Source organism: Idiotropiscis lumnitzeri, chromosome 16 (genome assembly GCF_059441095.1).
Source record: "Idiotropiscis lumnitzeri isolate Australia: NSW breed Sydney's pygmy pipehorse chromosome 16, RoL_Ilum_1.0, whole genome shotgun sequence".
Lineage (NCBI taxonomy): Eukaryota > Metazoa > Chordata > Actinopteri > Syngnathiformes > Syngnathidae > Idiotropiscis > Idiotropiscis lumnitzeri.
Genome location: NC_142406.1, coordinates 14,027,213 through 14,047,941, shown reverse-complemented (window position 1 = coordinate 14,047,941; position 20,729 = coordinate 14,027,213). Strand labels below are relative to the sequence as shown.

At 42.0% G+C, this 20,729-nt stretch overlaps 2 protein-coding genes across 2 annotated transcripts in view; one reads left to right on the top strand and one right to left on the bottom strand.

Moving 5' to 3' along the window:
- Positions 1-5,368: 5,368 nt before the first annotated feature.
- col9a2 (procollagen, type IX, alpha 2) lies at positions 5,369-17,600 on the top strand. The gene is made up of 32 exons (XM_088318533.1): positions 5,369-5,671; positions 6,761-6,835; positions 7,266-7,301; positions 7,381-7,443; positions 7,801-7,854; positions 8,335-8,370; positions 9,094-9,117; positions 9,203-9,256; positions 9,358-9,411; positions 10,517-10,567; positions 10,649-10,705; positions 10,978-11,031; positions 11,931-11,984; positions 12,107-12,160; positions 12,598-12,651; positions 12,734-12,787; positions 12,910-12,963; positions 13,041-13,094; positions 13,183-13,236; positions 13,845-13,889; positions 13,981-14,034; positions 14,289-14,342; positions 14,416-14,469; positions 14,539-14,610; positions 14,839-14,874; positions 14,983-15,027; positions 15,259-15,291; positions 15,423-15,569; positions 15,665-15,719; positions 15,800-15,988; positions 16,068-16,145; positions 16,504-17,600. The coding sequence occupies exons 1-32, from the start codon at positions 5,600-5,602 to the stop codon at positions 16,707-16,709; spliced, it is 2,076 nt and encodes a 691-aa protein (XP_088174659.1). The 5' UTR covers positions 5,369-5,599; the 3' UTR covers positions 16,710-17,600.
- Positions 17,586-20,729, bottom strand: part of col16a1 (collagen, type XVI, alpha 1) — a 37,387-nt gene continuing 34,243 nt past the window's right edge. The window contains exons 68-70 of the mRNA XM_088318534.1: positions 19,738-19,914; positions 19,584-19,661; positions 17,586-18,954 (exon numbers count right to left, since the gene is read on the bottom strand). Coding sequence (XP_088174660.1) covers positions 18,761-18,954; positions 19,584-19,661; positions 19,738-19,914 — 449 coding nt within the window. The 3' untranslated portion in view covers positions 17,586-18,760. The remainder of the gene's footprint in view (positions 18,955-19,583; positions 19,662-19,737; positions 19,915-20,729) is intronic.

Genomic DNA, 20,729 nt, shown 5'->3' with positions numbered 1-20,729 from the left:
CTGGCATCCACAGAGTATGGAGAAGAAAAAGAGGCACATACCAGACATTGACACTGTGCCAGATATACTCTACATGCAGCACGCATCAAGGAAATCCATGCTAAGCCGGGGAAGTTATCAATAATCAAAGCGTGTCAACAGATGGTGTCATCTTTGGATTTACTGTGCTTTAATTCAACATCGTGTTTGGAGCTCTTAGCTAAATGAGACCATGTGAAAAATATGACGGAGAAAGTGCAGACTGCTGCCAAAGCTTGAATATGTCACTTGTAAAAATTGTCAGTAAACAAGTATGATCTAGAATTGTAATTGCAAAAAGAATTCTACCGAAGAACATCAATTCCAGTCTCATCTGAATATTTAAAATTGATTAACACACATTCATCTTTGCATTTACAGCATTCGAACCAACACTTAGTTGGATATTATTCGGACAACACATCTATTCTAAATTAAGCAATTGAAATGAAAAGGAAACAAATTTTTAAAAAAAAGTACAAATATCAAATCTCAAAGGACTGTACCTTCTGCAGCCACAGGGTATTATTCTGAGTCTCCTTCTTAATTTCCTGCCAAGAGGATCTGTTCTTCTGGGTCCTGCCAAGAGAGCTCTGACTCCCGGCCGATTAGACCTGGGCTGGAGGATTCCCCCTGGAGCCTGTTCGAGACCTCAAAGTTCTTTTGAAGCTGGCAATGTTCCACCTCAGGGAGGATGAAAGTGTCGCCGGAGGGACCGTGCCGTACCTGGTGCTGCTGCCTCTCCGAGCCTAAAGCGCAAGCCACCAGGTGGGCCAGGTAGGCCAGCGTCAAGCCCAGCATGCGTCCCATCGCTGGTGGCAGGAGAGGGAAAGTGGCGAGTCCTCTTCAGATCGCACAAATATCAGAGGAGTTTCTGCTTCTTTATTTCACGTACCTCAGCTCTATTTCACGTCTCCTGTTCTGTTCCGCTCTTCGGGTTGCTCTTCCATGGAGATGTTTTTCTTCTCTGCTTCCTTCCTGCCCCTACTTTTCCTCATGGGGGGGACCAGATCTGTTCTTAGACCAGTGATGATTATTCAATCCATCCAGAACAAACATCAGCAGTTGGTTCTGTCCCTGCGTTGGTGTAGAAAAGAGCAGAGTTCAAATTAAGAGACCTTCCTAGAAACCTGGGAATAAGGAGTAGTTCTTTCTCGTTCTCCACACATCAGGAACACACACACGTGACTCACTCAATGACCTGTCCTCTGGTACTTTCACGACTCTAGCTTGCAGAAGTGGAAAAAAGGAACACACACTCTTGCCCAGCCGAGCTCCAGTCAGAACTTTCTTGACTTTTTGCTCCCTCCCACTCTCTTGCTTTCTCCACTGTTAACTAAAGTTTTAAAAATAGATTTAGAAAGTCAAGTAAGTTTCCTGCATAGGTCTGGAACAGCATGTTAGGACTCCTGAACAAGTTAACGCAAGGGTCTCTAAATCAGCATCATTGGATTCAGGAGCATGATGTTATATTTGATGTTATATTGATTGTACTTTTGCGTATTTATTCTCAATTAAAAATGACAAAAAATGCATAGTCTTTCATACTTTGTTCATTTTAGTAGGCCACAGTTTGCCGTTCTGAGGAAAGTTAATTGAAAGATAAGACTGGATATAGTGAACGTGGTCTTAGATGACCACAGTTTGTCTCACTGGGGGTGAACTGGATTTTCTCATGCATTCCGCTTCTGCCAGTGGATGAAAGTGCAATTAAACTGTTGCTAGTTACTAATGGGGAAGTTGGAAAAACTTCAGGTACGGCACAGATGGTGATGTTCGTTCTTGACATTGTAGGTCAGTATTGAAACAAGATGAGCGGGAAATTGGATATGGTATGCAAGCGAGAGAACATCTTGTATGACTCATACAAAGACAGCACGTCATTGTCACGCTTCAAACTAAAAATTGCCAGAAATGGTTGTACAGACCAGTATATTAAATCTGCCAGAGGTAAATTCACATCAGCTTAGTCAACGATGCGGCAAAGCACCTCTGTTTTAGACGATCAAGTATAATACTGTCAGCAGTACGGATCACCAACACTGAGGTTTTCAATCAACCCCGGTCGTGTGAGAGGGAAAGGTGTGTCCAAAGTGTCACTGACAAATGCTGAGCAAAAGACCTCTGAAGGGATAGTGAGGAGAAAAAGGGCAGAATGACACGGGAATGAAAATTGGAAGATAAAGAGATGGATGAAGCAGGACAGCAGTCACGGAAGGGGAACGGTCAGAGATAAGTCACCTCGAGACAAAGCCGGGGAGGTTGAGTCAAAGAGTTGAGAGAATGCGAGAAGGACACAACAAACTTGGACAAGGACTCTTTTGTAACAACACCAAAACATTGAGGTGTCAAAGTGTTGCTGTGTAAGATCGGCCTAAGGGGATCGAGTGAAAATCCTCTCCAAAGTAGCCGGAAGGGAACGAGGCGAGAAATGAGAAACAGTGAGGATGCTGCATGACATATGAACACCGTAGCTCAATAAAACCCTCCACAGACCACAGATGGATAAATGCCAGACCTTATTAGTTTACATCACAATGCGGTTTCATGAAGGAATAAAGAAACAACCATAGCTTGAGGTTTTAGTGCGGCTTTATGTGTTGCAAAGTATGGTTTAAATCTTCAAAATGATGAGTCAAGCCATCGTAAGTGAGCTCGGATGTGGCTCAAAAAACAAAAACAGATTTATGCGTTTTACCAGCTGGGTGTGAATATTGCACATTTCTACCCTGATGGTTTCCGTCTGGGTTCGTTATTTGTCAAATGTTGTTCAAAACTAATTAATGCTGATTGTTATTACTTTATAATCAGCATATTGAACACATGAGAGAAGTTAGCCGCCAAACCAGATGACTAAACCTTTTGTCTGCTTTCTGGTTTAAACGAGACTGAGCGTCCTTGGCAGGTCTGACGGGTCGTACTATCATTTACGTAGGCAGTTATTATTGCATTTGCCGAATGGTTTTCGACAGATGAGCAAAACATATTCCAAAAAATAATGACAATACTGTCATATCCAGATGCGCCTGTCAGAAAGACACAGAATTGGGCCAAAATCCATAAACCGTCTCAGGGAGAAATTGATAAAAATCATGAACTTGAAGTCAAGGTTCGGCACAGGAGCGATTAGTCCAATACAAGTTAAAGGTCAGAAAATTATTGTGCGGGAGTGAGGGGGTGGTTTAGGTGGGATTAATCAGAAATGGAAAGCAAGTCAGTCAAATCTCGGGCAGGCAGGCATTATTGCAGGTATCTTCAATCCTGTTCCTTGAGGGTCGGTGTCCTGTCTGCTTTCCATCTCTCTCTGCTGCAACACACCTGATTTAAATGATCAGGATATGTATCTATCTTCTGCAGACATTGCTGATGATCTGATCATTTGAATCAGGTGGTAGGACATCGGCCCTGGAGGAACAGGATTGACGACCCCTAGGTAAGAGTGACATTAGCCACATGTAAGATTTATTATGGATTATTGGGTGCAAACTTTCCATCTTAAATTCTGGCCTAGTATGTTGATGATTTGCACATATAAACATTGTATTTAGTCGACAATGTATCAGTATATTTTTGGTTGCTACGGTAACAATTGAAGTTTGGCTCACACTCACTCTGGGAATGCATTAATGCTACAATAAGGTCACAAAGGTGTGTTTGTAAGCACATTTTCTGCAAATTGATCGTTTTTATTGCTCTCATGCAAGGTAAAAGTGAATTTTTTTTTTGTGTCTATTGATTTCCCCACTTTTGTACTGCTTTGGACTACTTTGTACAAGTGTAAATGAGTAAAAAGGAAATTTTGCTTGGTGCTTAAAATGGATTAATCTCACGCTGGCAGCTCCTAAAGGATTTTACAACCGCAACTTTAAACAAAACCACCTCAGAAGTGTTTTTTTTTTCTCTTTCTCTCTCTCTCCAAATGAAATCAGCATTTGATCTTTGCAACGAAGTTAGAGGTAAGCTGGGAAACTGTGATATAAATGCAATATCTAGTTCAGGTTGTTTTATTGTGTTGTGTTATGCTATTGTTTCGGTCCGTAGCGTTTTCGAGATGCGGACTAATTTCATCAGCCTGTCATTATGCACTTCATGACTTTTGGGAGCCAAGATCAGGTCAGCAGCAACGTTCTCAAACGCTTTAGATTTGTTAACAACCGCCTCGTTTGTCACTTTGCCGTTATTCCTTACACCTAACATCTAGAATAATATTGACCCGGTATTTCTTCAGCATGTGTTGTGGGTTCATTGGAATGTGTATATGGGCCCTCCCGTACGTACGGATGTCCAACTTTGATGAGAATGTCCCAGGCTTTCTTTAATTCACTTTAATCAATGAGCAACTTATACATGTGTCCATGAAACATTATTATACAATTCAAAACCACAACCTCGCTCATCACATAGAGAAAATAAATCATTAATAAATATAATAAATGTGAATAAATCGTTATTACCTAAAAGAAATAAAAAAAAAACCTGCTCACGGGCTTCTAATTTTGTTAAGTAAACATTGCTTTGTCATTCCTTCTTAAAACTAACAATTTGCAGAATTCCTTCAAAAATGTTTGGGTCCTACAACAACATGGTCTGATTAGTTTCAAACGGTGCAAAACTTGGTTGGAACACCACATAAAATTCTTCCTGAACAATTAAAATATTTTGAAATTGATTTGATGCTGAATCTTTACCAAGGCTCAAACCAGATATGTTCTTCTGCCCCCCTCAAAAAAAAAAAAAAGCACAGACACAGAGGGAACTGGTCATTAATAAGTGATGAGCAATGAGCACACGTTACAATTAAGTCTTCATCACACCACACTGCGGAACATGGGGAGATTTAAAGTCCCCAAAACACAAAGCCCCTTTAAAAATGTTCAAATTGGCTGAATTTTAATAAATAGGGATTTTTAAGAGGGCAATATTTCTTAGTCTTGTCTCGAGTTCAAACTCAAGCGTGAAAATGTTGGCTTTGCTGCCATCTAGTGGATATCAAAAAATCTTCATGTTGTTGCATATGACAACTTTAGGGGTCACTGCCAGGTCATTTTTGGCACTCCAATTTCTTTGCTCAAGTTCCGAGCAATCTCCATGAGCAAAACATCTAACTGTAATTAGAAAAGTGACCACTTGAGGTCAGTATGTTTTATTCATACAAATATAAAAATTCTATTCACATGTTAACATTTCATGGTCCACAGTCTGTGCAGCTTCAAGGCTCATTTCTTTTTCAGACAGAAGTCCAGCTCCTGCGGATTGTGGGAGGAGCTTACGTGTGATCCACAAGACAACCAATCACAGCAGCAGATGCAATACGTGTGTTTCCTTGCTTATTTCTAGGATGTCATCTACCTCTCACCAACCACCGCCTCCTACCTCATCCACCCCCTTGTACCCTGTCCTCTTTAGATGAATTTTTTTTTTTTTTGAGAATGCACATACCCACGACCCCCCCACCCCCACACCTTCTCTGAGGCAGTTTTTACCCCACCAGTCTCTCACTGTGCTGGCCCGGGAAGCAATAGGGGAGCAAGACGAGAGGATTTGGTGAACCAAGGAGTGAGACCGACAGGGGAGAAGGACCATGGCTTCTCTCTCGGTCGTGCTGAAGTCCTGGGTTATACTGCAGACGCTGTGCCTAGTTCTGGCCCAAGTGGTAAGTGGACAAGGGGGGCACCTGCTCGAAGTAACTTCTTTTTTCCGAGGCAGGGGAGGCCTTAAGAATCACATAGTCAGGTGTCATTTAGTGGGATTTTATTAGATTGATGGGAGAGTTGCTTGAAGTTCAAATTGTTTGCTGGTAATCCCCTGATTTGCGTCTGAGAGAAACATGAGCATGGGATGGATTTTCTGCTTTTCTGCAGCGGACACAAACATTTGGGGGCGGATATCTTTTCTTCTTGTCTGGAGTTTTAAATGGCAACTATGATGATTCGGGGTTTCCTGGGAGACTTTTTTTCCCCCTACAAGATGATTATTTTTCAAACAGAAAAAATAGAATCGCCTTTTTTTTTTAACCCCATAGGAAAAGCCTGAGGCAATGGAGGATGGGGACAAACAAAACTAGCTTTGACTACAGAATGTGAAAGGCTGTATTTAAAATGACACCCACATGCCATCTGTTGGATCTTTTTACATTGGAGGAATATAGATATTTTGGGGGGGGCATTCTTTTCTTTTTCAATACCCGAAGAATCAGAATTTTGGATTAAAATGTCTCACCTGGAATGCATGCCCACATAAATGAAGATAAAGGGAGGGGGGTGTGAGGGAGCAAAGTGACCCCTCCTCCCACATTCCTCTTTGTGCTTTTTATCGCCCCGTTATTATTATTAATTTATATTTATTGTAATGTGTTTTATATATGGATTGATTTACCAATTGCACAGAATGTATAATGTATTTATTGTATGTATCATGTTCCATTTAGTATTTCCAACATTATGTCAAAAGTATTATTATTAAGATATTAAGAAACCCAACGTAAGCGTGAAAATCATCTAACCGTATTTAGTATAAACATAAGCCATATCGCATAATGTTTTGTGGTATTTTTCCATTTCAGCTCCCCTTTTAGAGGCATAATACATATTTTAAAAGTGTTTTCATGAATAGAATTTTTTTTCTTTGTCCAAAAAATGAATTTTATTGGTAAAAATGAAAAAAGATTTCTTGTTTGCTTTTTGTAAAAGTGGATTCATGCATATCAATCTCGTGAATTTGCTTTACTTTTCTTCAACTTCAGAGAGGTCCACCTGGACCTCAGGGCCAAGCAGGCCCACCAGGCCCTTCTGGCACTCCTGGGTCGGACGGCATTGATGTGAGTACCCCCCCTCCCAAACCCACCAGTTTGCCCACAAGCCCTGCTACAAAGAACATCATTGTGCTGGGTAAATACCGAGCACTTTAGTGCAGTACTTAGGTTTAACCACCAGAGGGCTCTGCAAATGCAAACATTTTGTTGCTACAAAGGCGCTCTGTTCCCAAGCAGAACGATGTCTTTGAGAAGGGACCTTCGGCAGAGTCTGGGTTTGTGTCACAGTAATGTGATACATTTGGGATATTTTAGAGTTCGCTGTGGGGAAAGCAGTCGCTGCAGACTCCATTTTTTTTTTTTATCCCAATTTTTCATTTGGAATTGTGAAATATTCATCACAAGTTTGCTATGAATTGGATAGAAATAATATAGTCGATAAATATGGCCCATATCACATATGATATGTTGTTGATGAAATACTTTGATTTTGCAGGGAGACAAAGGTTCCCCTGGTCCTCCTGGTCCACCAGTAAGCGCAATCTTTACATCATAAATACATGTCGAATTGTTACTTCAGTTTATTTACTTTTTTTTTTTTTTTTTTTTAGGGACAAAAGGGGGAGCCAGGCCAGCCAGGTTCTGATGGTGTACCGGGAGAGAATGGCATTGATGTAAGAAAATGCAATATACATTAATCTGCTTGTGGCCTATGATGGATTTGAAGAAGGGAGAAATGGCAAATAAACAGGTTTGGGATTAACTCTTGTGTCGTTAGTTGAACTGACGCAAGTTGTCATTTTAGAGAAGTTTAATTGCAAATGCCACATGGTCACATGCTAACTGAAGTGCGCTCACATACACAGTAATCCTCTTTGGAATCTCTAATCTCCTGTTTGTTTCCTAATTACCAACAGGAACTATGTCAAGTCGAATCATACGTGTGATAATTTCGATGTGAATTCAAGCTTTGTGGAGCAAAGGCTTTGTGCAGATTTTTTTTTTTCCCAACTTTTTGTCTCCATTTTCAGGGTTTGATTGGAGCAAAGGGAGACCGAGGGGCAGTGGGAAGCCCCGGCCCAAAGGCAAGTGTTGAAAATATCATGAAGATATACTCCATAAATCGTTCATCACTCGGAAACTCCATAGTGACGATAAAAAAAGGGGGTCCCCCTTTGGAGTATTTGATGGAACTGATCTGATTTACCGGCACTACATTTAATGGTGCTCGTTAAGGTGTTTGAAATTTTGCTGCTGGGTTATTGGATTTATAGCCGCTCATATCCATATATAACACCAATCTGCAAAGTAACTCGAATAGCTGACACATTAATCAGCTGAAGTACATTGTGAAACATAAAAAAAAAACATCTGAAATGTAATGTAATGGAGTGGAAGTATAGGTGATATACTGACTAAAGCATTGGACTTAAGTCATTCATTATGGGGCGGGAAATTGAAAATGGGCTTCCTAGTTGTCCAGTACAATTGCATAATACTGCCGTTGTTTTATTTATATGACATTTTATTTATCGTGTTACTTATCGTTATTTTCTCATCTGCAGGGTCAGCCTGGGTTAAGCGGTGAGCCTGGCAGACCAGTAAGTACACACTTATTATTAAACACATCGCTAATATGTACATTGTTAATGATGACAAGTTAAGCAGTTATACCGAGATCAGATAATTTCAAGAAAAAAAATGGGAGACAGAATGGGCTTTTCTTTGTTGTTATTAGTTGCGCAATGGTTGGATAATTTAAACCCCTCTTTTTTGGAATATTTGATGCAGTTTAGACTATCTCTATCACCTAACACGCACAAACGCAGGTAAATTGAGATTAGAGCCCTGCTCTACATGGAAAGCAGTTTAAATCCAAGGGTTCCTCTTTCTGAACTGTAACACAGTTCATAACCAGTAGAGGGGGGGCTCCGTCTCCATCTAACTGACACTATCTGGCCAACACAACATCAGCTCCGGAGTTATTCAATGTCATGGTAGAAGAAAGAGGGAGCGGATGGCTGAGACACAAGATTTTGTGCCACGGGCTGTCCTTGCCGCGAGAAGGCTCACGTACTTGCATTGTTTAAAATTAATTACAAAGCCAAATAAACAGGACATGTAAACTGACTGAAGATTGTTTTCTTCATGAAGAACTATGTAGCCTTCATTTTGACACTGCACAGACATTACTGATTTATTATATTACAGCTAACTTCCTTCATTGAAAGTTATTATAGTGTATGGCGATACGGTAACATTGATATCACAGGTGTCACTTGTCGTTAAATGCTTTAACCCACTTGGCCCTCTTGTTCACACAGGGACCTGGCCTCCCAGGACTTGCAGTAAGTGTATTGTTTAATAAATTGCCTTTCCGGTTCTTTATTGTATTCGCTGGGCTGTATGCATTTGATCGTGTCCATTTTTCAGGGAGCTCCGGGGCCAATTGGGCTTCCTGGTGAAATTGGACCAATCGGACCAAAGGTTAGCACTTATGAGGACAAAACATCTTAGGTTTTTTTCTTTTTAACGTCAACAAACACCAAGCTCTTATTTATTTTTTTTTTTACATGTTTTTTTAATAGGGTTTGATGGGACCACCTGGACCTCCAGGACTCCCTGGGCCACCAGGCAAGCCAGTAAGTCCCTGTTTTGTGGTTCTAACTATCATAACATCACTGTTCTGCTGTTCTTCTGGTATCTATTTTAAATGTGTTCATGTGTTTTAAGTTGTGTCTGCTAATTTATATGACGGCATATGGTAAGCGCTTTGTTACCGCTTCAGCTGTTGTGAAATGCGGTATATAAATAAAATTGTATTGTATTGTCTTGTATAAGAAGGGCTATATTAAGAGTAGATTTTCATCTTTAATGGAATCCACATCAAGGTCAAAATTGTTTGTACGTTATCTAAGAGTGAAAAAAGTGTGCTAAATCTACACTTCAGTCCAAAAATACTCCAACAAAGAAATGAATTCCTTTGTTTTTGCTGAAGAACAGATGTTTTGTTTCCCAAGTAAGTCCTCAACAATGGAGAATTGTTGGGAAAAAACTTGTTAAGCTGAAGTAAGATGGGAAATTCATCAGGGCCATTGCAAAAACATTGGCCATAGTACCTCTGGGACTATAAGGTCACCACGGATACGGTGTACATATATGGTATACGATACGGTGACATATCAAGGGGCAAGTCATTCTACATTTTGTAATGACGTTAAAAACATATTTTTACATACACGTTACCCTTTTAAATTCAAGTTATGCTACGGTGTTAAAATGCACCATACGGGCAGAGGGCCATGAATCTTGCACGTGTCCCTGCAGAGAAAGCACTGAAATACCAACAGTGTTGAGTTGGAGGCTTTCATGTATATTTTCCAGGGATGGACGCACTCTCCCTCATGCTTCTGAGAAGATGTGTGTGCGTGTGTGTGTGTGAGGGGGGGGGTGTTCTTCAATAAGAGTGATGTTTCCAGCTCAGGGGAATGTATTTGTTTAGCTTTACTGCAGTCATAGGGTAAATATCCCATCCCCCAAACACCCTCCTTCCATCAGATCTGTGGGCTGTCTCTTCTGACAGTAGCGGAAATACATACGTCCCCGTAGAGATATTTTCCCTCCTAACACAATCTATAAACAGAGAAAAGTAAAGATGGAGGAACAAGTAGATTGCATGAGCAACTATTGCCAACTGAGCAGGTAACTCACACAGTCCATTTGTCCGTCTACCTCTTATCTATCTAGGGCCCACCAGGGAAGTTCATTGGTGGAGAAGAAGGAAGTGCCGACTTCCAAGTAAGACCCAGAACCACAAAATGCATTGCAGATGATGCCTTTTCTTAGTATGATTTACAAATGTCCGTCTCTCTACAACAGTGTCCTCTTAACTGTCCAGCTGGACAGAAGGGCCCACAGGGACTTCAAGGAGTCAAAGTGAGTGTCCTGCTTCGCTGTTTCACATTTCGGGATTCTGCCAAGTCCAAAACACCGTAACCATGTTGGTCTGAAATTAGATGCCACAGTGCAACATTCAAGTCCCGTAGGTGCAACCTCATCTGCTGGATACCACCAGTCACTGCACCGCTTAGCTCCATTGCAAGGGGATTTCAACAGCAGAAGACAAACATCATATTTGTCATATTTACACCATTGTTGTGTCTCCTCATGACATAATACTGACTGAAGACTTTGCGGTTGATCTTTAGGGCCACAAAGGACGTCCCGGCGCTCTTGGAGAATCCGGCAGTATTGGCAAACAGGCAAGCTACACAATCTCATGTTCATATTGTACAGCTTCACATTCTCTCGAGCAGAGGCAAGGATTAGCTCTAATGAAGCCCCCCGAGGCACATGACTGGCGTTAATCTGGCTGTGGTAGTCGGACCTGGCAGTGCAGTCAGCATAAGGGTGAGCGGGATAAAAGGGCGAGGAGGAGCCAGGTACTCGAATCGGAGCATGAGCAAGTCAGGGTTCATTTGCTCACCTTACCTCGCTGCATTAATCAGATCTAATGAGCACACTGTATAATTTTGGGGTGAATCAAGTCAGACCCCCGAAATTATGCTGTGAGATTGCGTCACAGGAAGTATGCTAACGTCAAATAGATGCATTAACGAAGCTACCCCTATCTCTAGCAGGCTCGTATCTTGGCTCATGGACATACTGTGATGTTGCTCTGCCTTCAAAAAAATGCTTGTCAGGAGTTGTCGATGCCTTATTGAAGCATAGCCTCCATTTAAGGGACACAAATAGCCGCCCAAACAAAGGTCTTACTAATTAAATGACACTCACAAAATGTTTTGAGTATTAAACCTGTATTGTATAGACAATGGTAAAGTAGGAGTAGCCTAGGGGTAAATACAATAAGCTAATGTCGGTAAATTGGAATTGAATTTGAAGCAAGCTTACCTTAGTTTAGCACAAATAGCTCGTTAGACTCTTGCATTTAAGTTGCGTGGTGGTGACGTCATAATAATGCTCATCTTGGATGACATTCTTCAGTCAGGGCCATGTATCACAGAGAATCAAAATTGGAACTGTTTAGACAAGAACTTTGATGGCCATGTTAACTATGACAACAGGAATTCTCAAGTACCTTATTTTTAACTCATTAAGGCTAGAGTGTGTGTGATCTTCAATCTCTTCTCTCATTCTTCAGGGAATCAAAGGAGAAGTGGGCCTCTCCGGAGAGCAAGGCATCCCAGGACCTTCGGTATGGCAACAATAAAAGACATATTGGAGTGTTCTCGGTTATTCTGACTGAAGTGACTGGTTCGAGTGGCTGCCTTTGTTCCGGGCAGAGAGTCAACATCTCTATTACATTTCTTTTGAAAGGGTCCAATGGGCGTCAGAGGTTATCCAGGAATGATGGGTCCCAAAGGAGAAGCGGTAAGAAATAAAACTTCTCTCATGTTCACATAACTTCATTGTCCACTTCATCTTTCAAGGCAAGGCTGTTCTCATTTTTAGATGAGTTCCAAGTAGGCACAGTAGGACCTGCCCCCACTATACAAACATCATCCATTACCAGCAATGGGGACATATGGAAATGATGTCACTGCACATCTCTCGCCTCCTCTAATGAGTTGGGGTTATCTGGGTCTGCAGTGTCTCCATATGCAGTAAATGATCCTCAGGAGCAATCTGTCTAACAGTTAACATTAGCCGTGTTAGCCAAGTTAGCGACAAAGCCAAAATGGCCACTTGCTTTCTTTGTAACTCCCATTAGTGGATTGAGCTCAGCACTAATTGCCCCTTCATCACAATGAAGAGTAGGGGGACCATGATCTCAAGCGATTAATAGCGCATTTTGTGCTTCTCCTTAGGGACCCCGTGGTTACAAGGGCATCAACGGACCTGTAGGGATTCCCGGACCGCCAGTAAGAACCCACACAAACACAGGTTTGTGATGACATAAAAAAAGAAGATACACTCATTTTAGGGAATCTGTTTCACTTTCAGGGTGAGGAGGGACCTCAGGGTTCACCCGGAGAGGCAGGAGACAAGGGAGACAAAGTAAACGACTTTTCCAATATTTTTCAGTGTATATTTTGGTAAAAAAAAACAAAAAAAAAAACAAGAAGTGATCCTGAAGTGTGATTTGAATACACTGACATTCATCCGTTTTCCTCCCGCAGGGCAGCCGCGGTATTCAGGGCCCTCAGGGTGCAGTTGGCAAAAAAGGAGACAATGTGAGTTATTTTGCACCTACCTCAGTTTGAACAATGTCAGACTGTTTCCAGTTGATGTCCACTGTCTGCATTTTCAGGGCCTGCCTGGCATTGATGGAAAAGATGGCACACCTGGCATTCCTGGAATCAAAGTAAAGGCCGGCCTGCTGTTATCATGATAGGAAGCTTTATGGTGCAGGGGGGGGAAAAATATTTACTCTCATTTTCGTCTTTTGGCAGGGTGGGCCCGGCCAGGCTGGGATGCCAGGTCCCCCCGGGTCTCAGGGAACAGCGGTGAGTGATTCATGACAGCAAAGTCATGAAAGGCACATGCAAACGAGATAGTCTGCAAATGTCCATTGTCATGCAGGCCACGTAGGCAATTGTGGCAATGTTTCCTCCCCAAATCAACAAGGGCAGAACACAAGCAGGGGGGATACCAGCAGGAGGCAGCTGGTATATTTTGTTGTCTGGGCTCTCCTCCAGGGTAATAGTGACCCTATGACCCGAGTTGTTCTAGAATCTAAACTACCCCGAGACATCCTTCTCCCTCTTGTGACATTGTGATTTATCACAATAAAATCAGTAGCTATCCACATTTGTGCGTGTGCCGTTCTGACTCAGGGGTAATGGAGCATGGGATGCAAGCTTTGCTGTGTGGTCATTGCCGTGACACTGCTGCAAATACCGTCGCGTAATGCCGTGATGTTTATCATAATAATAAGCTACACAGGAATATGCAGAATCACTGCAAGGAACCTGCTCGAAGGTTTATGTTAATGCAAAAGTTGATGGGGGGGATTATTTATATCACTGACGGGATGATCGTCACACCTGTCAAACAGTTGAATCTACTCAGTGTTGATTGATATAATGTTGAATTTGCTCATTTCTGTCTATAGGGATTGCCCGGTAGTCCCGGTTCCAAAGGTGGCCCTGGAGCTAAAGTAAGACAGAAGTTCTGAAATCAAAGATTCCAATTTTACATGCACGATTCATTTTTGAGTGTTCAACATCTCTGTCTCTGTTTCTTGTTAGGGCGAGCCTGGCCCCAGGGGTCTTGCTGGCATGCCGGGCTCCCCTGGACCTCTGGTAACACACATGCAAGACAAAACATCATGTTTTATTGCAGGGGTCTTCAGGGCCGGTGTCCATCTCTGCGTGCTGCAAAACACCTCACTCAAATGACCACTGATGACTGATTATTTGACTCAGGTGTGTTGCAGCAGGGAGAGATGGAAAACAGACAGGACACCGGCCCTTGAGGAACAGGATTGAGTAGCCCTGTTTTACTGCAATGCATTCTGCGGTCTTTGTGTCGTACACTTCAAATAACTTGTTTCTAGGGTGAGCCTGGTGTTCCTGGTGAGGCTGGTATGGCAGGAGTTCCTGGTCCCAAGGTAAATAAATATCCCAGTTTAACATATGAATGCAGATGCCTGACATGATACTCACCTTCATCTGCAACTACAGGGAGACAGAGGTCAGCGAGGACCAGTGGGGCCTCAAGGAATAATCGGGAAGTCTGTAAGTTGCCTGTTTGCTGTGCCTAACGTCTCTTAAATTATGTAACGGTTGATTTGAAACAATTCACAGGGAAGCAAAGGAGAGAGGGGGCCAATGGGTGTTCCAGGTGCTCAGGGACTGAGTGGAACCAAAGGAGACAAGGTACGCTGTGAATTATCTGTATCACATTACAAATATGTCCATTAGGGGGCAGTGTTGATCCATGTGTAAATTAATCAATCCAGAGTGAATCAGAACATGAGCACCTTAACATCCATTCTTATTGTCCTCGTCTTAACAATCAGCTCACATCTTTTTACTCTGTCGTACTGTCTGAGGTGATGATTGCTTGAATCATGTATTCAAATCTATACACTTCTGTTATTTCAGGGATTCCAAGGAAAAGGTGGGCCAAAGGGGGACATTGTGAGTAGATGTTTTTCTCATCTGAATCTCAGAAAATATAGCAATATGCTAATTAGCATGTATACATGTATGTTATGGTTTAACATTCCTTCACACTCTTGATTAAAGGGCGACCCAGGTGTTGAAGGTTTGGGTGGCGAGAAAGGTGAAAAGGTAAGCTCAACAGAAGAACAATTCAAGCTGAAAAGAGGGTTAAACACTGAGAAATAACACTTTTAGGAGTTGGATATAAAAGGTCAGACATATCTTAAGGTAGTTGCTACAAGTCTAGAAGAATAAAAATATGTTTGACTTTGAAAGATGTTCACGTTTAGCATTCACTGGTCGATTAACACACGGCAATGTGGAACCTTTTTAGACAAATGCTTCCTTTTGCTTTGGCAGGGTTTGTCTGGAGAACCTGGACCTAAAGGACAGGTGAGCTTTGTGTTGTGAATATTTCTAGAATATGAAGGAAAGATCACATTTGGTGTACTATTATTGTGCTTTGTGACATTTGTTGCACTTGTCTTGTATCAATTCACTAAACTCCTTTGGTCTTCATGCAGCAAGGAGTGAGGGGTGACCCCGGACACAATGGTCCGACTGGAGACCCTGGTAAACCAGGTGACCAGGGACCTGCTGGACTGCCTGGCCCCAGAGGACTGAATGGAGTGCGAGGTGTGCCCGGCATGCTGGGCATTCAGGGCTCGCCAGTGAGTCGAGTTCAATTTCAATCAAACACTTATGACGCATACTGGGAAAACCTTGCTAAAGACACATTTGGATCTTCGGGTCTTCTTTTCTTCAGGGCCGAGATGCATCTGATCAGCATATTATTGAGGTAGTGCTGAAGATGTTGCAAGGTGGGCATCCGGTGATTTGCTATTGAAATGACTCCAACCATAAATGACCAACATCTGCGTTTTTTGGGGGTAAAACACAGAGAGGCTAGCAGCGGTGGCTGTGAGTGCCAAAAGGGCTGTGCTTGGCGGAGCTGGAGTAATGGGACCCCCGGGTCCCCCTGGACCTCCGGGACCACCTGGTCACCAGGGAACACATGGTATAACTGGTTCTAGAGGCATTCCTGGCATGATTGGAGCTCACGGGCAGATTGGAAATACGGGGCTTAAAGGTAGAAAAGATAAAGTCCTGACGATTGAATTACATTATTTTCCAGGCAACATCCAAGTCTATTTTCTTTTCATTGTCAGGAAAGAGAGGGGCTAAGGGTGACAGAGGAGATCCTGGCAAACCCCATCAAGGACCACCAGGACCCCCGGGAATTCAAGGCAAGCGAGTTGAGATCACCTAAAATGATGGTGGTATTTTATAACTTTAGGCTTAACTGTGAACATGAAAGTGTAACATTGATCTTGTTTTCACGGGGGGCCGCTCTCGCCACAGGAGAGCCTACTTAAAGGCATTTTAAAAGCATCATTAACTTCAGTCATTGAACAGATGCTCTTGAGTGATAATGTAATACGATTTCAACAGCAGAATCTAATTTCAACTGTGGAGAACATGCACACTATGTAACTATGTATACATGCAGTCCATGTGTAATCAAAAATGGATTATTTATCACACTAACCCAAGCGCCCATTAGCAATCTGGTAAACTATTAACGCTTGACTGTTGCCTTCCCAGGTCCTCCTGGTGTCGATGGTTGGGCTCGAGATGGCAGGCCAGGCGAGAGAGGCCCTCAGGGTGTGGCTGGTGAGCACGGTCGTCCCGGTAAGGCTGGTCCGTCAGGACTCCCTGGCTACTGCGAGGCTGCAATGTGTCTGGCCGCGTCGGCATACACATCTCCGAGACTACAGGAGGCAGGAACCATCAAAGGACCCAACATTTAGAGTGACGTCTCCATTCACCAGTTCATGACAATGGGGAGGGAGAGAAGGACAGAGACCACTCTTCTCACTTGAACATCATGAGCAAGGTGTAGGGGTGCGGGGGGGCAGAAGGTACATTGACTGGATGTACAACTCCTCTCCCCCTCCCTTTTTTTTTTTTGAGACAGACAACCTGATGGGACGTTCTCTCTTCTTAATCCCTTACACCACAATGTCAACACCAGGTCACACACATCGCTTTGAATTCTTCATGAGGACCTGAAAGTAGAAAGTCCATTTGTGCCACCGTTTTATATATGCAATGTTGTAATTAGTTAGTTAAATCATTCTGCCTCTTATGCAACATCACGCCCGGCAAATGCCTTAAAAAAACTGCAAAGTCTAATAAATAATTCTGAAATGTACTCTCTGTACAATACCTTTGTAACATGTATTATTGCCAATTGTAAGCTTGAGCGAAATCCCTCATTCAACCAGCCCCCTCTGTCTCCCCCCTTCTACCCTTTATCCATTACCCGCTTTCTGCCCAAGTCTCATTTTAGAAACTAACGACTACTTTATCTCTTCCTCTTGTTGCTTGGCAACGGCATATCCCAACGGGCACTCCCATCTCCCACAATGCAGTGCTGTAAATCTTTGTAAATGTGTGTTGATTATTATGTAGCAAAAAAGGAATGGGTTTCGATATGCACCGACAAAGAATCCGGAGATGAATAACTCTCATTTCGAGTTCGAATGCGCTTCCTGTACCACTGTCAACCTTCAACAGGGTGTCAGCAGTTCAATGATAAAAGAAGTTATTTATTGTTCTTAACTTAAACAACTGTCACTTTTCCCTTGGCTGTTCAAATCAACCAGAACCAATAAAAAGGAACCTTTTATAAAATTCAATGTTCTTTATTATGTAAAAAAATCGTGTTCCCCTATTACCATTCATACGAATTCACTCTTATTTTATTTTTGTGAATACAATCTGCAGTTGTTAATTTGTTCGTTAGGCAGGTTTGAATGCACATACTGTAATTTATACACGTGGGACAACCCAATTGCACAAATATATTGCAATGAAAAAAAAACAACCCTTGCTTTGCATTTTTTTTGGTCTCTGAAATGATTTATAACAATCTATGGAAGCAAGAGCAATGTCCTTTCAACAACATATACACAGCAAAACTGTAAAGAGAGACATTTTACAGCCATTTAAAACACAGTGAGAGAAAGTTCTGTTTTTCAACGTTTGTACTGTTAACAATGAGTGGTATATTAACGCCTAATAATGCCCCTAAGCAGTACAATGGCATTTTGATTTGGTTGTGAATTTAAAGCCATTGTCTTCTATTTAAAATGAATGGCTGCAAATATTCCAGGCGGCCATTGGAGCGTAAAAGCGTGTGAAAAATGTTGCTTGCATTATAAAAAAAACGTGAGCGTGCTTTGGAGACATGAATTCAATTCTTCACGTGAAATAGCTTGACATGCTTTACACATGTTTGGTATGCAGAATTTTTATGGCTATGGTAATATGTAGCTCATCAAATGTTTCAAAAATGTATAAAAAGCTGCTATATATAAATAGAATTATTTACAAAAACAGTTGACCCCTCAAAAAGGGTGTAAATGCGTCCATTTTTGTACAAACCCAATTGAACTACAGCTAACACCACAACAATTGAAGCCATTGAAAATGAGGCACTTGAGAGGAAAGGGAAAAAAAATTATATAAGAGGCGCAAGCAAAGCGCTATGGTACATTTTTGCTGCTTTCTAAACTTGATAAAGAAAATTGGGGAAAAAAAAAAAACTGTGGATCTTTTCACCTCCATGTGGTTTGTTTTCAGGAGTGAAGAGAAGGCTGAAGGACAACAAGAACGATATGGGAAGTGGAATTTATAAGCGATTAAAATTCACTGCTTATATCTTGGCCAAGTCGGGGAAGAATGATGCTAATTTTTGCCGAGCGCAACGCAACACAAATAAGCGTTTGGTGCTGTTCAATAACAAAGGAAGTTGCCATATTGTGGTTGGAACTACCAGCTTACTGTCCTCTTTCATTTACCAGGGGCCCTTGACTGACGGGCCCTTCGGGCTATATTCTACTTGACGGCTCATGCAGTCTGAAGGGTTACACCGGCCATCGTTTCCCTTTGAACCAGCCGGTCCAGGTGGACCTGGGATTCCAGGAACTCCTTGCTGGCCAACGGAACCTGGGGGTCCCATTTTACCATAGCCCGGGGAACCTGGCATACCTGCAACAATATACAAATATGGTAAATAAAGTACATTCTAGATCAGGGGCCATCAATCCTGTTCCTCTGTGTCCTGACTTAGTTTCTAAAAATAAATAGTTTGCCATACTGTTCAATGTGAGACTCTAGCACCCCTTATTCACAGGATTGAAGAACCCTCTTCGAGATGATCAGATTCAAGATTAGTTAAACGTTCTAAAAAGTAATTCATATTCCCTCGAAGGTCTATTTCATTGCGTGCTGAATGCATATTGAAAATAAAAACCTGGTCGGGAAATGGATAAAACAACCCAAATATGAGATTGCAGAATGTTACTTGTAACTGGAGGCAATGCTCTGTGAAGTTATGAAGTAGACCAGATGTTGATTTCAGATTTAATTACGATGGTAATTGTAAGTGTTTGAGAGTGATGACTAGTATAATCAAGTTCACAATTAATTAATCAGTGACATATCAAACTCTTAAAACATTTGCAGCATTAGCATACTTAAGTATCAGGTGCTTTTATTTTCAGTTCTGCGAGGAAGTAGCACACTATTGTTGCAGATTTGGGTGCCAACAACAAATTGTAAGATTTTCTCCTTGACTACAAAAACATACAGTCTGAAGATCAAGCTCTATACATCACCTGGTGCTCCTGGCGGTCCTGTATCTCCCATTTCACCTACACCCTTATCTCCTTTTACACCCATTGGTCCCCTTGGTCCTAAAAAATGTGAATTATTTTATGCACATGAAACTTTTAAATGACCAGTGAGACTTTAGTTGGTTGCTCTTCTCACCAGCTGGGCCTTGGGGTCCGGGCCGACCTAGTCGACCGATTTGCCCTGGGATCCCGGGTGCGCCGGGTGCCCCGGGATTACCGGGAATGCCATCTTTCCCCGGGGGCCCGGGCCGACCAGGAGATGACACCATTTCTACAGGCATCTGCATACGAGACATGTAGTAGGCCATTCTCTCTGAGGAGAAGAGATGCATTCAATGATTTTACATGTACAATAAATATTCATCGCCAAAGGAGGAAGTGAGTTCAATAAAAGTTGATGTGCATCTAAAAAAAATAAATACTTCCTTACTTGTTAACTGACTTAATTTGTTAAAGTAGAAATAGTCATAATTCAAAACATTTGTGGCGCAAATCACGTTTCCTCATTAAAATAAATTAAAATGCCATTAATGCTCTCCAGGCCCACGTTGTGCTCCTTCTGGTGTGCGTGCCTTGACCACCAGGGGGAAGTATAATGCAGACGTGAAGACAAATTCCACAACTAAGTCTGCAGTACTGCAGTTTTACCATTGAGTATTATTTTATTGTCTATCTAGATAAGTTTCTCATCCCTTTGTAATTTTGTGTTGTGTTAGCATGAAGCTCGAGGTCAAACGAAAAGTTGTGCATTTCAGATAAATACCCAAGGTGTAATTCTCTTTGTTTTATGTTAAGCTTCTAGGTCATAACTATAATTCATGCTCTTAAGTCAAAGCAAAGAAATCATCCTAGCGGTGGCTCAGATTTTGATGAACTCCAAAATTGGGTTAGTCATAATTCAAGGCACCACTGTTCTGTATGTCATGTCCTGTGTGTTTTTGTTTTTTTTGGCCGCTTGAAAATGTGTTCCCTCCACCCGCAGTCTATTCTGGGTGAGTGGTGGACGGAGACACAAATCTGCAGCACTTACAATCGGACCCACCTGTCTCTAATTAACAGGGATATAGTATTTAGAGTTAGGCCCAAACAATGGAATGTGCCTATCCTCTGTGGCTCTGTCCATTATTT

Coding starts and splice junctions, on each gene's coding strand:
- col9a2 (XM_088318533.1), top strand. CDS start 5,600: ATGGCTTCTCTCTCGGTCGTGCTGAAGTCCTGGGTTATACTGCAGACG. Junction 6,836..7,265: donor CTGGGTCGGACGGCATTGAT/GTGAGTACCCCC, acceptor TTGATTTTGCAG/GGAGACAAAGGTTCCCCTGG. Junction 7,444..7,800: donor CGGGAGAGAATGGCATTGAT/GTAAGAAAATGC, acceptor CTCCATTTTCAG/GGTTTGATTGGAGCAAAGGG.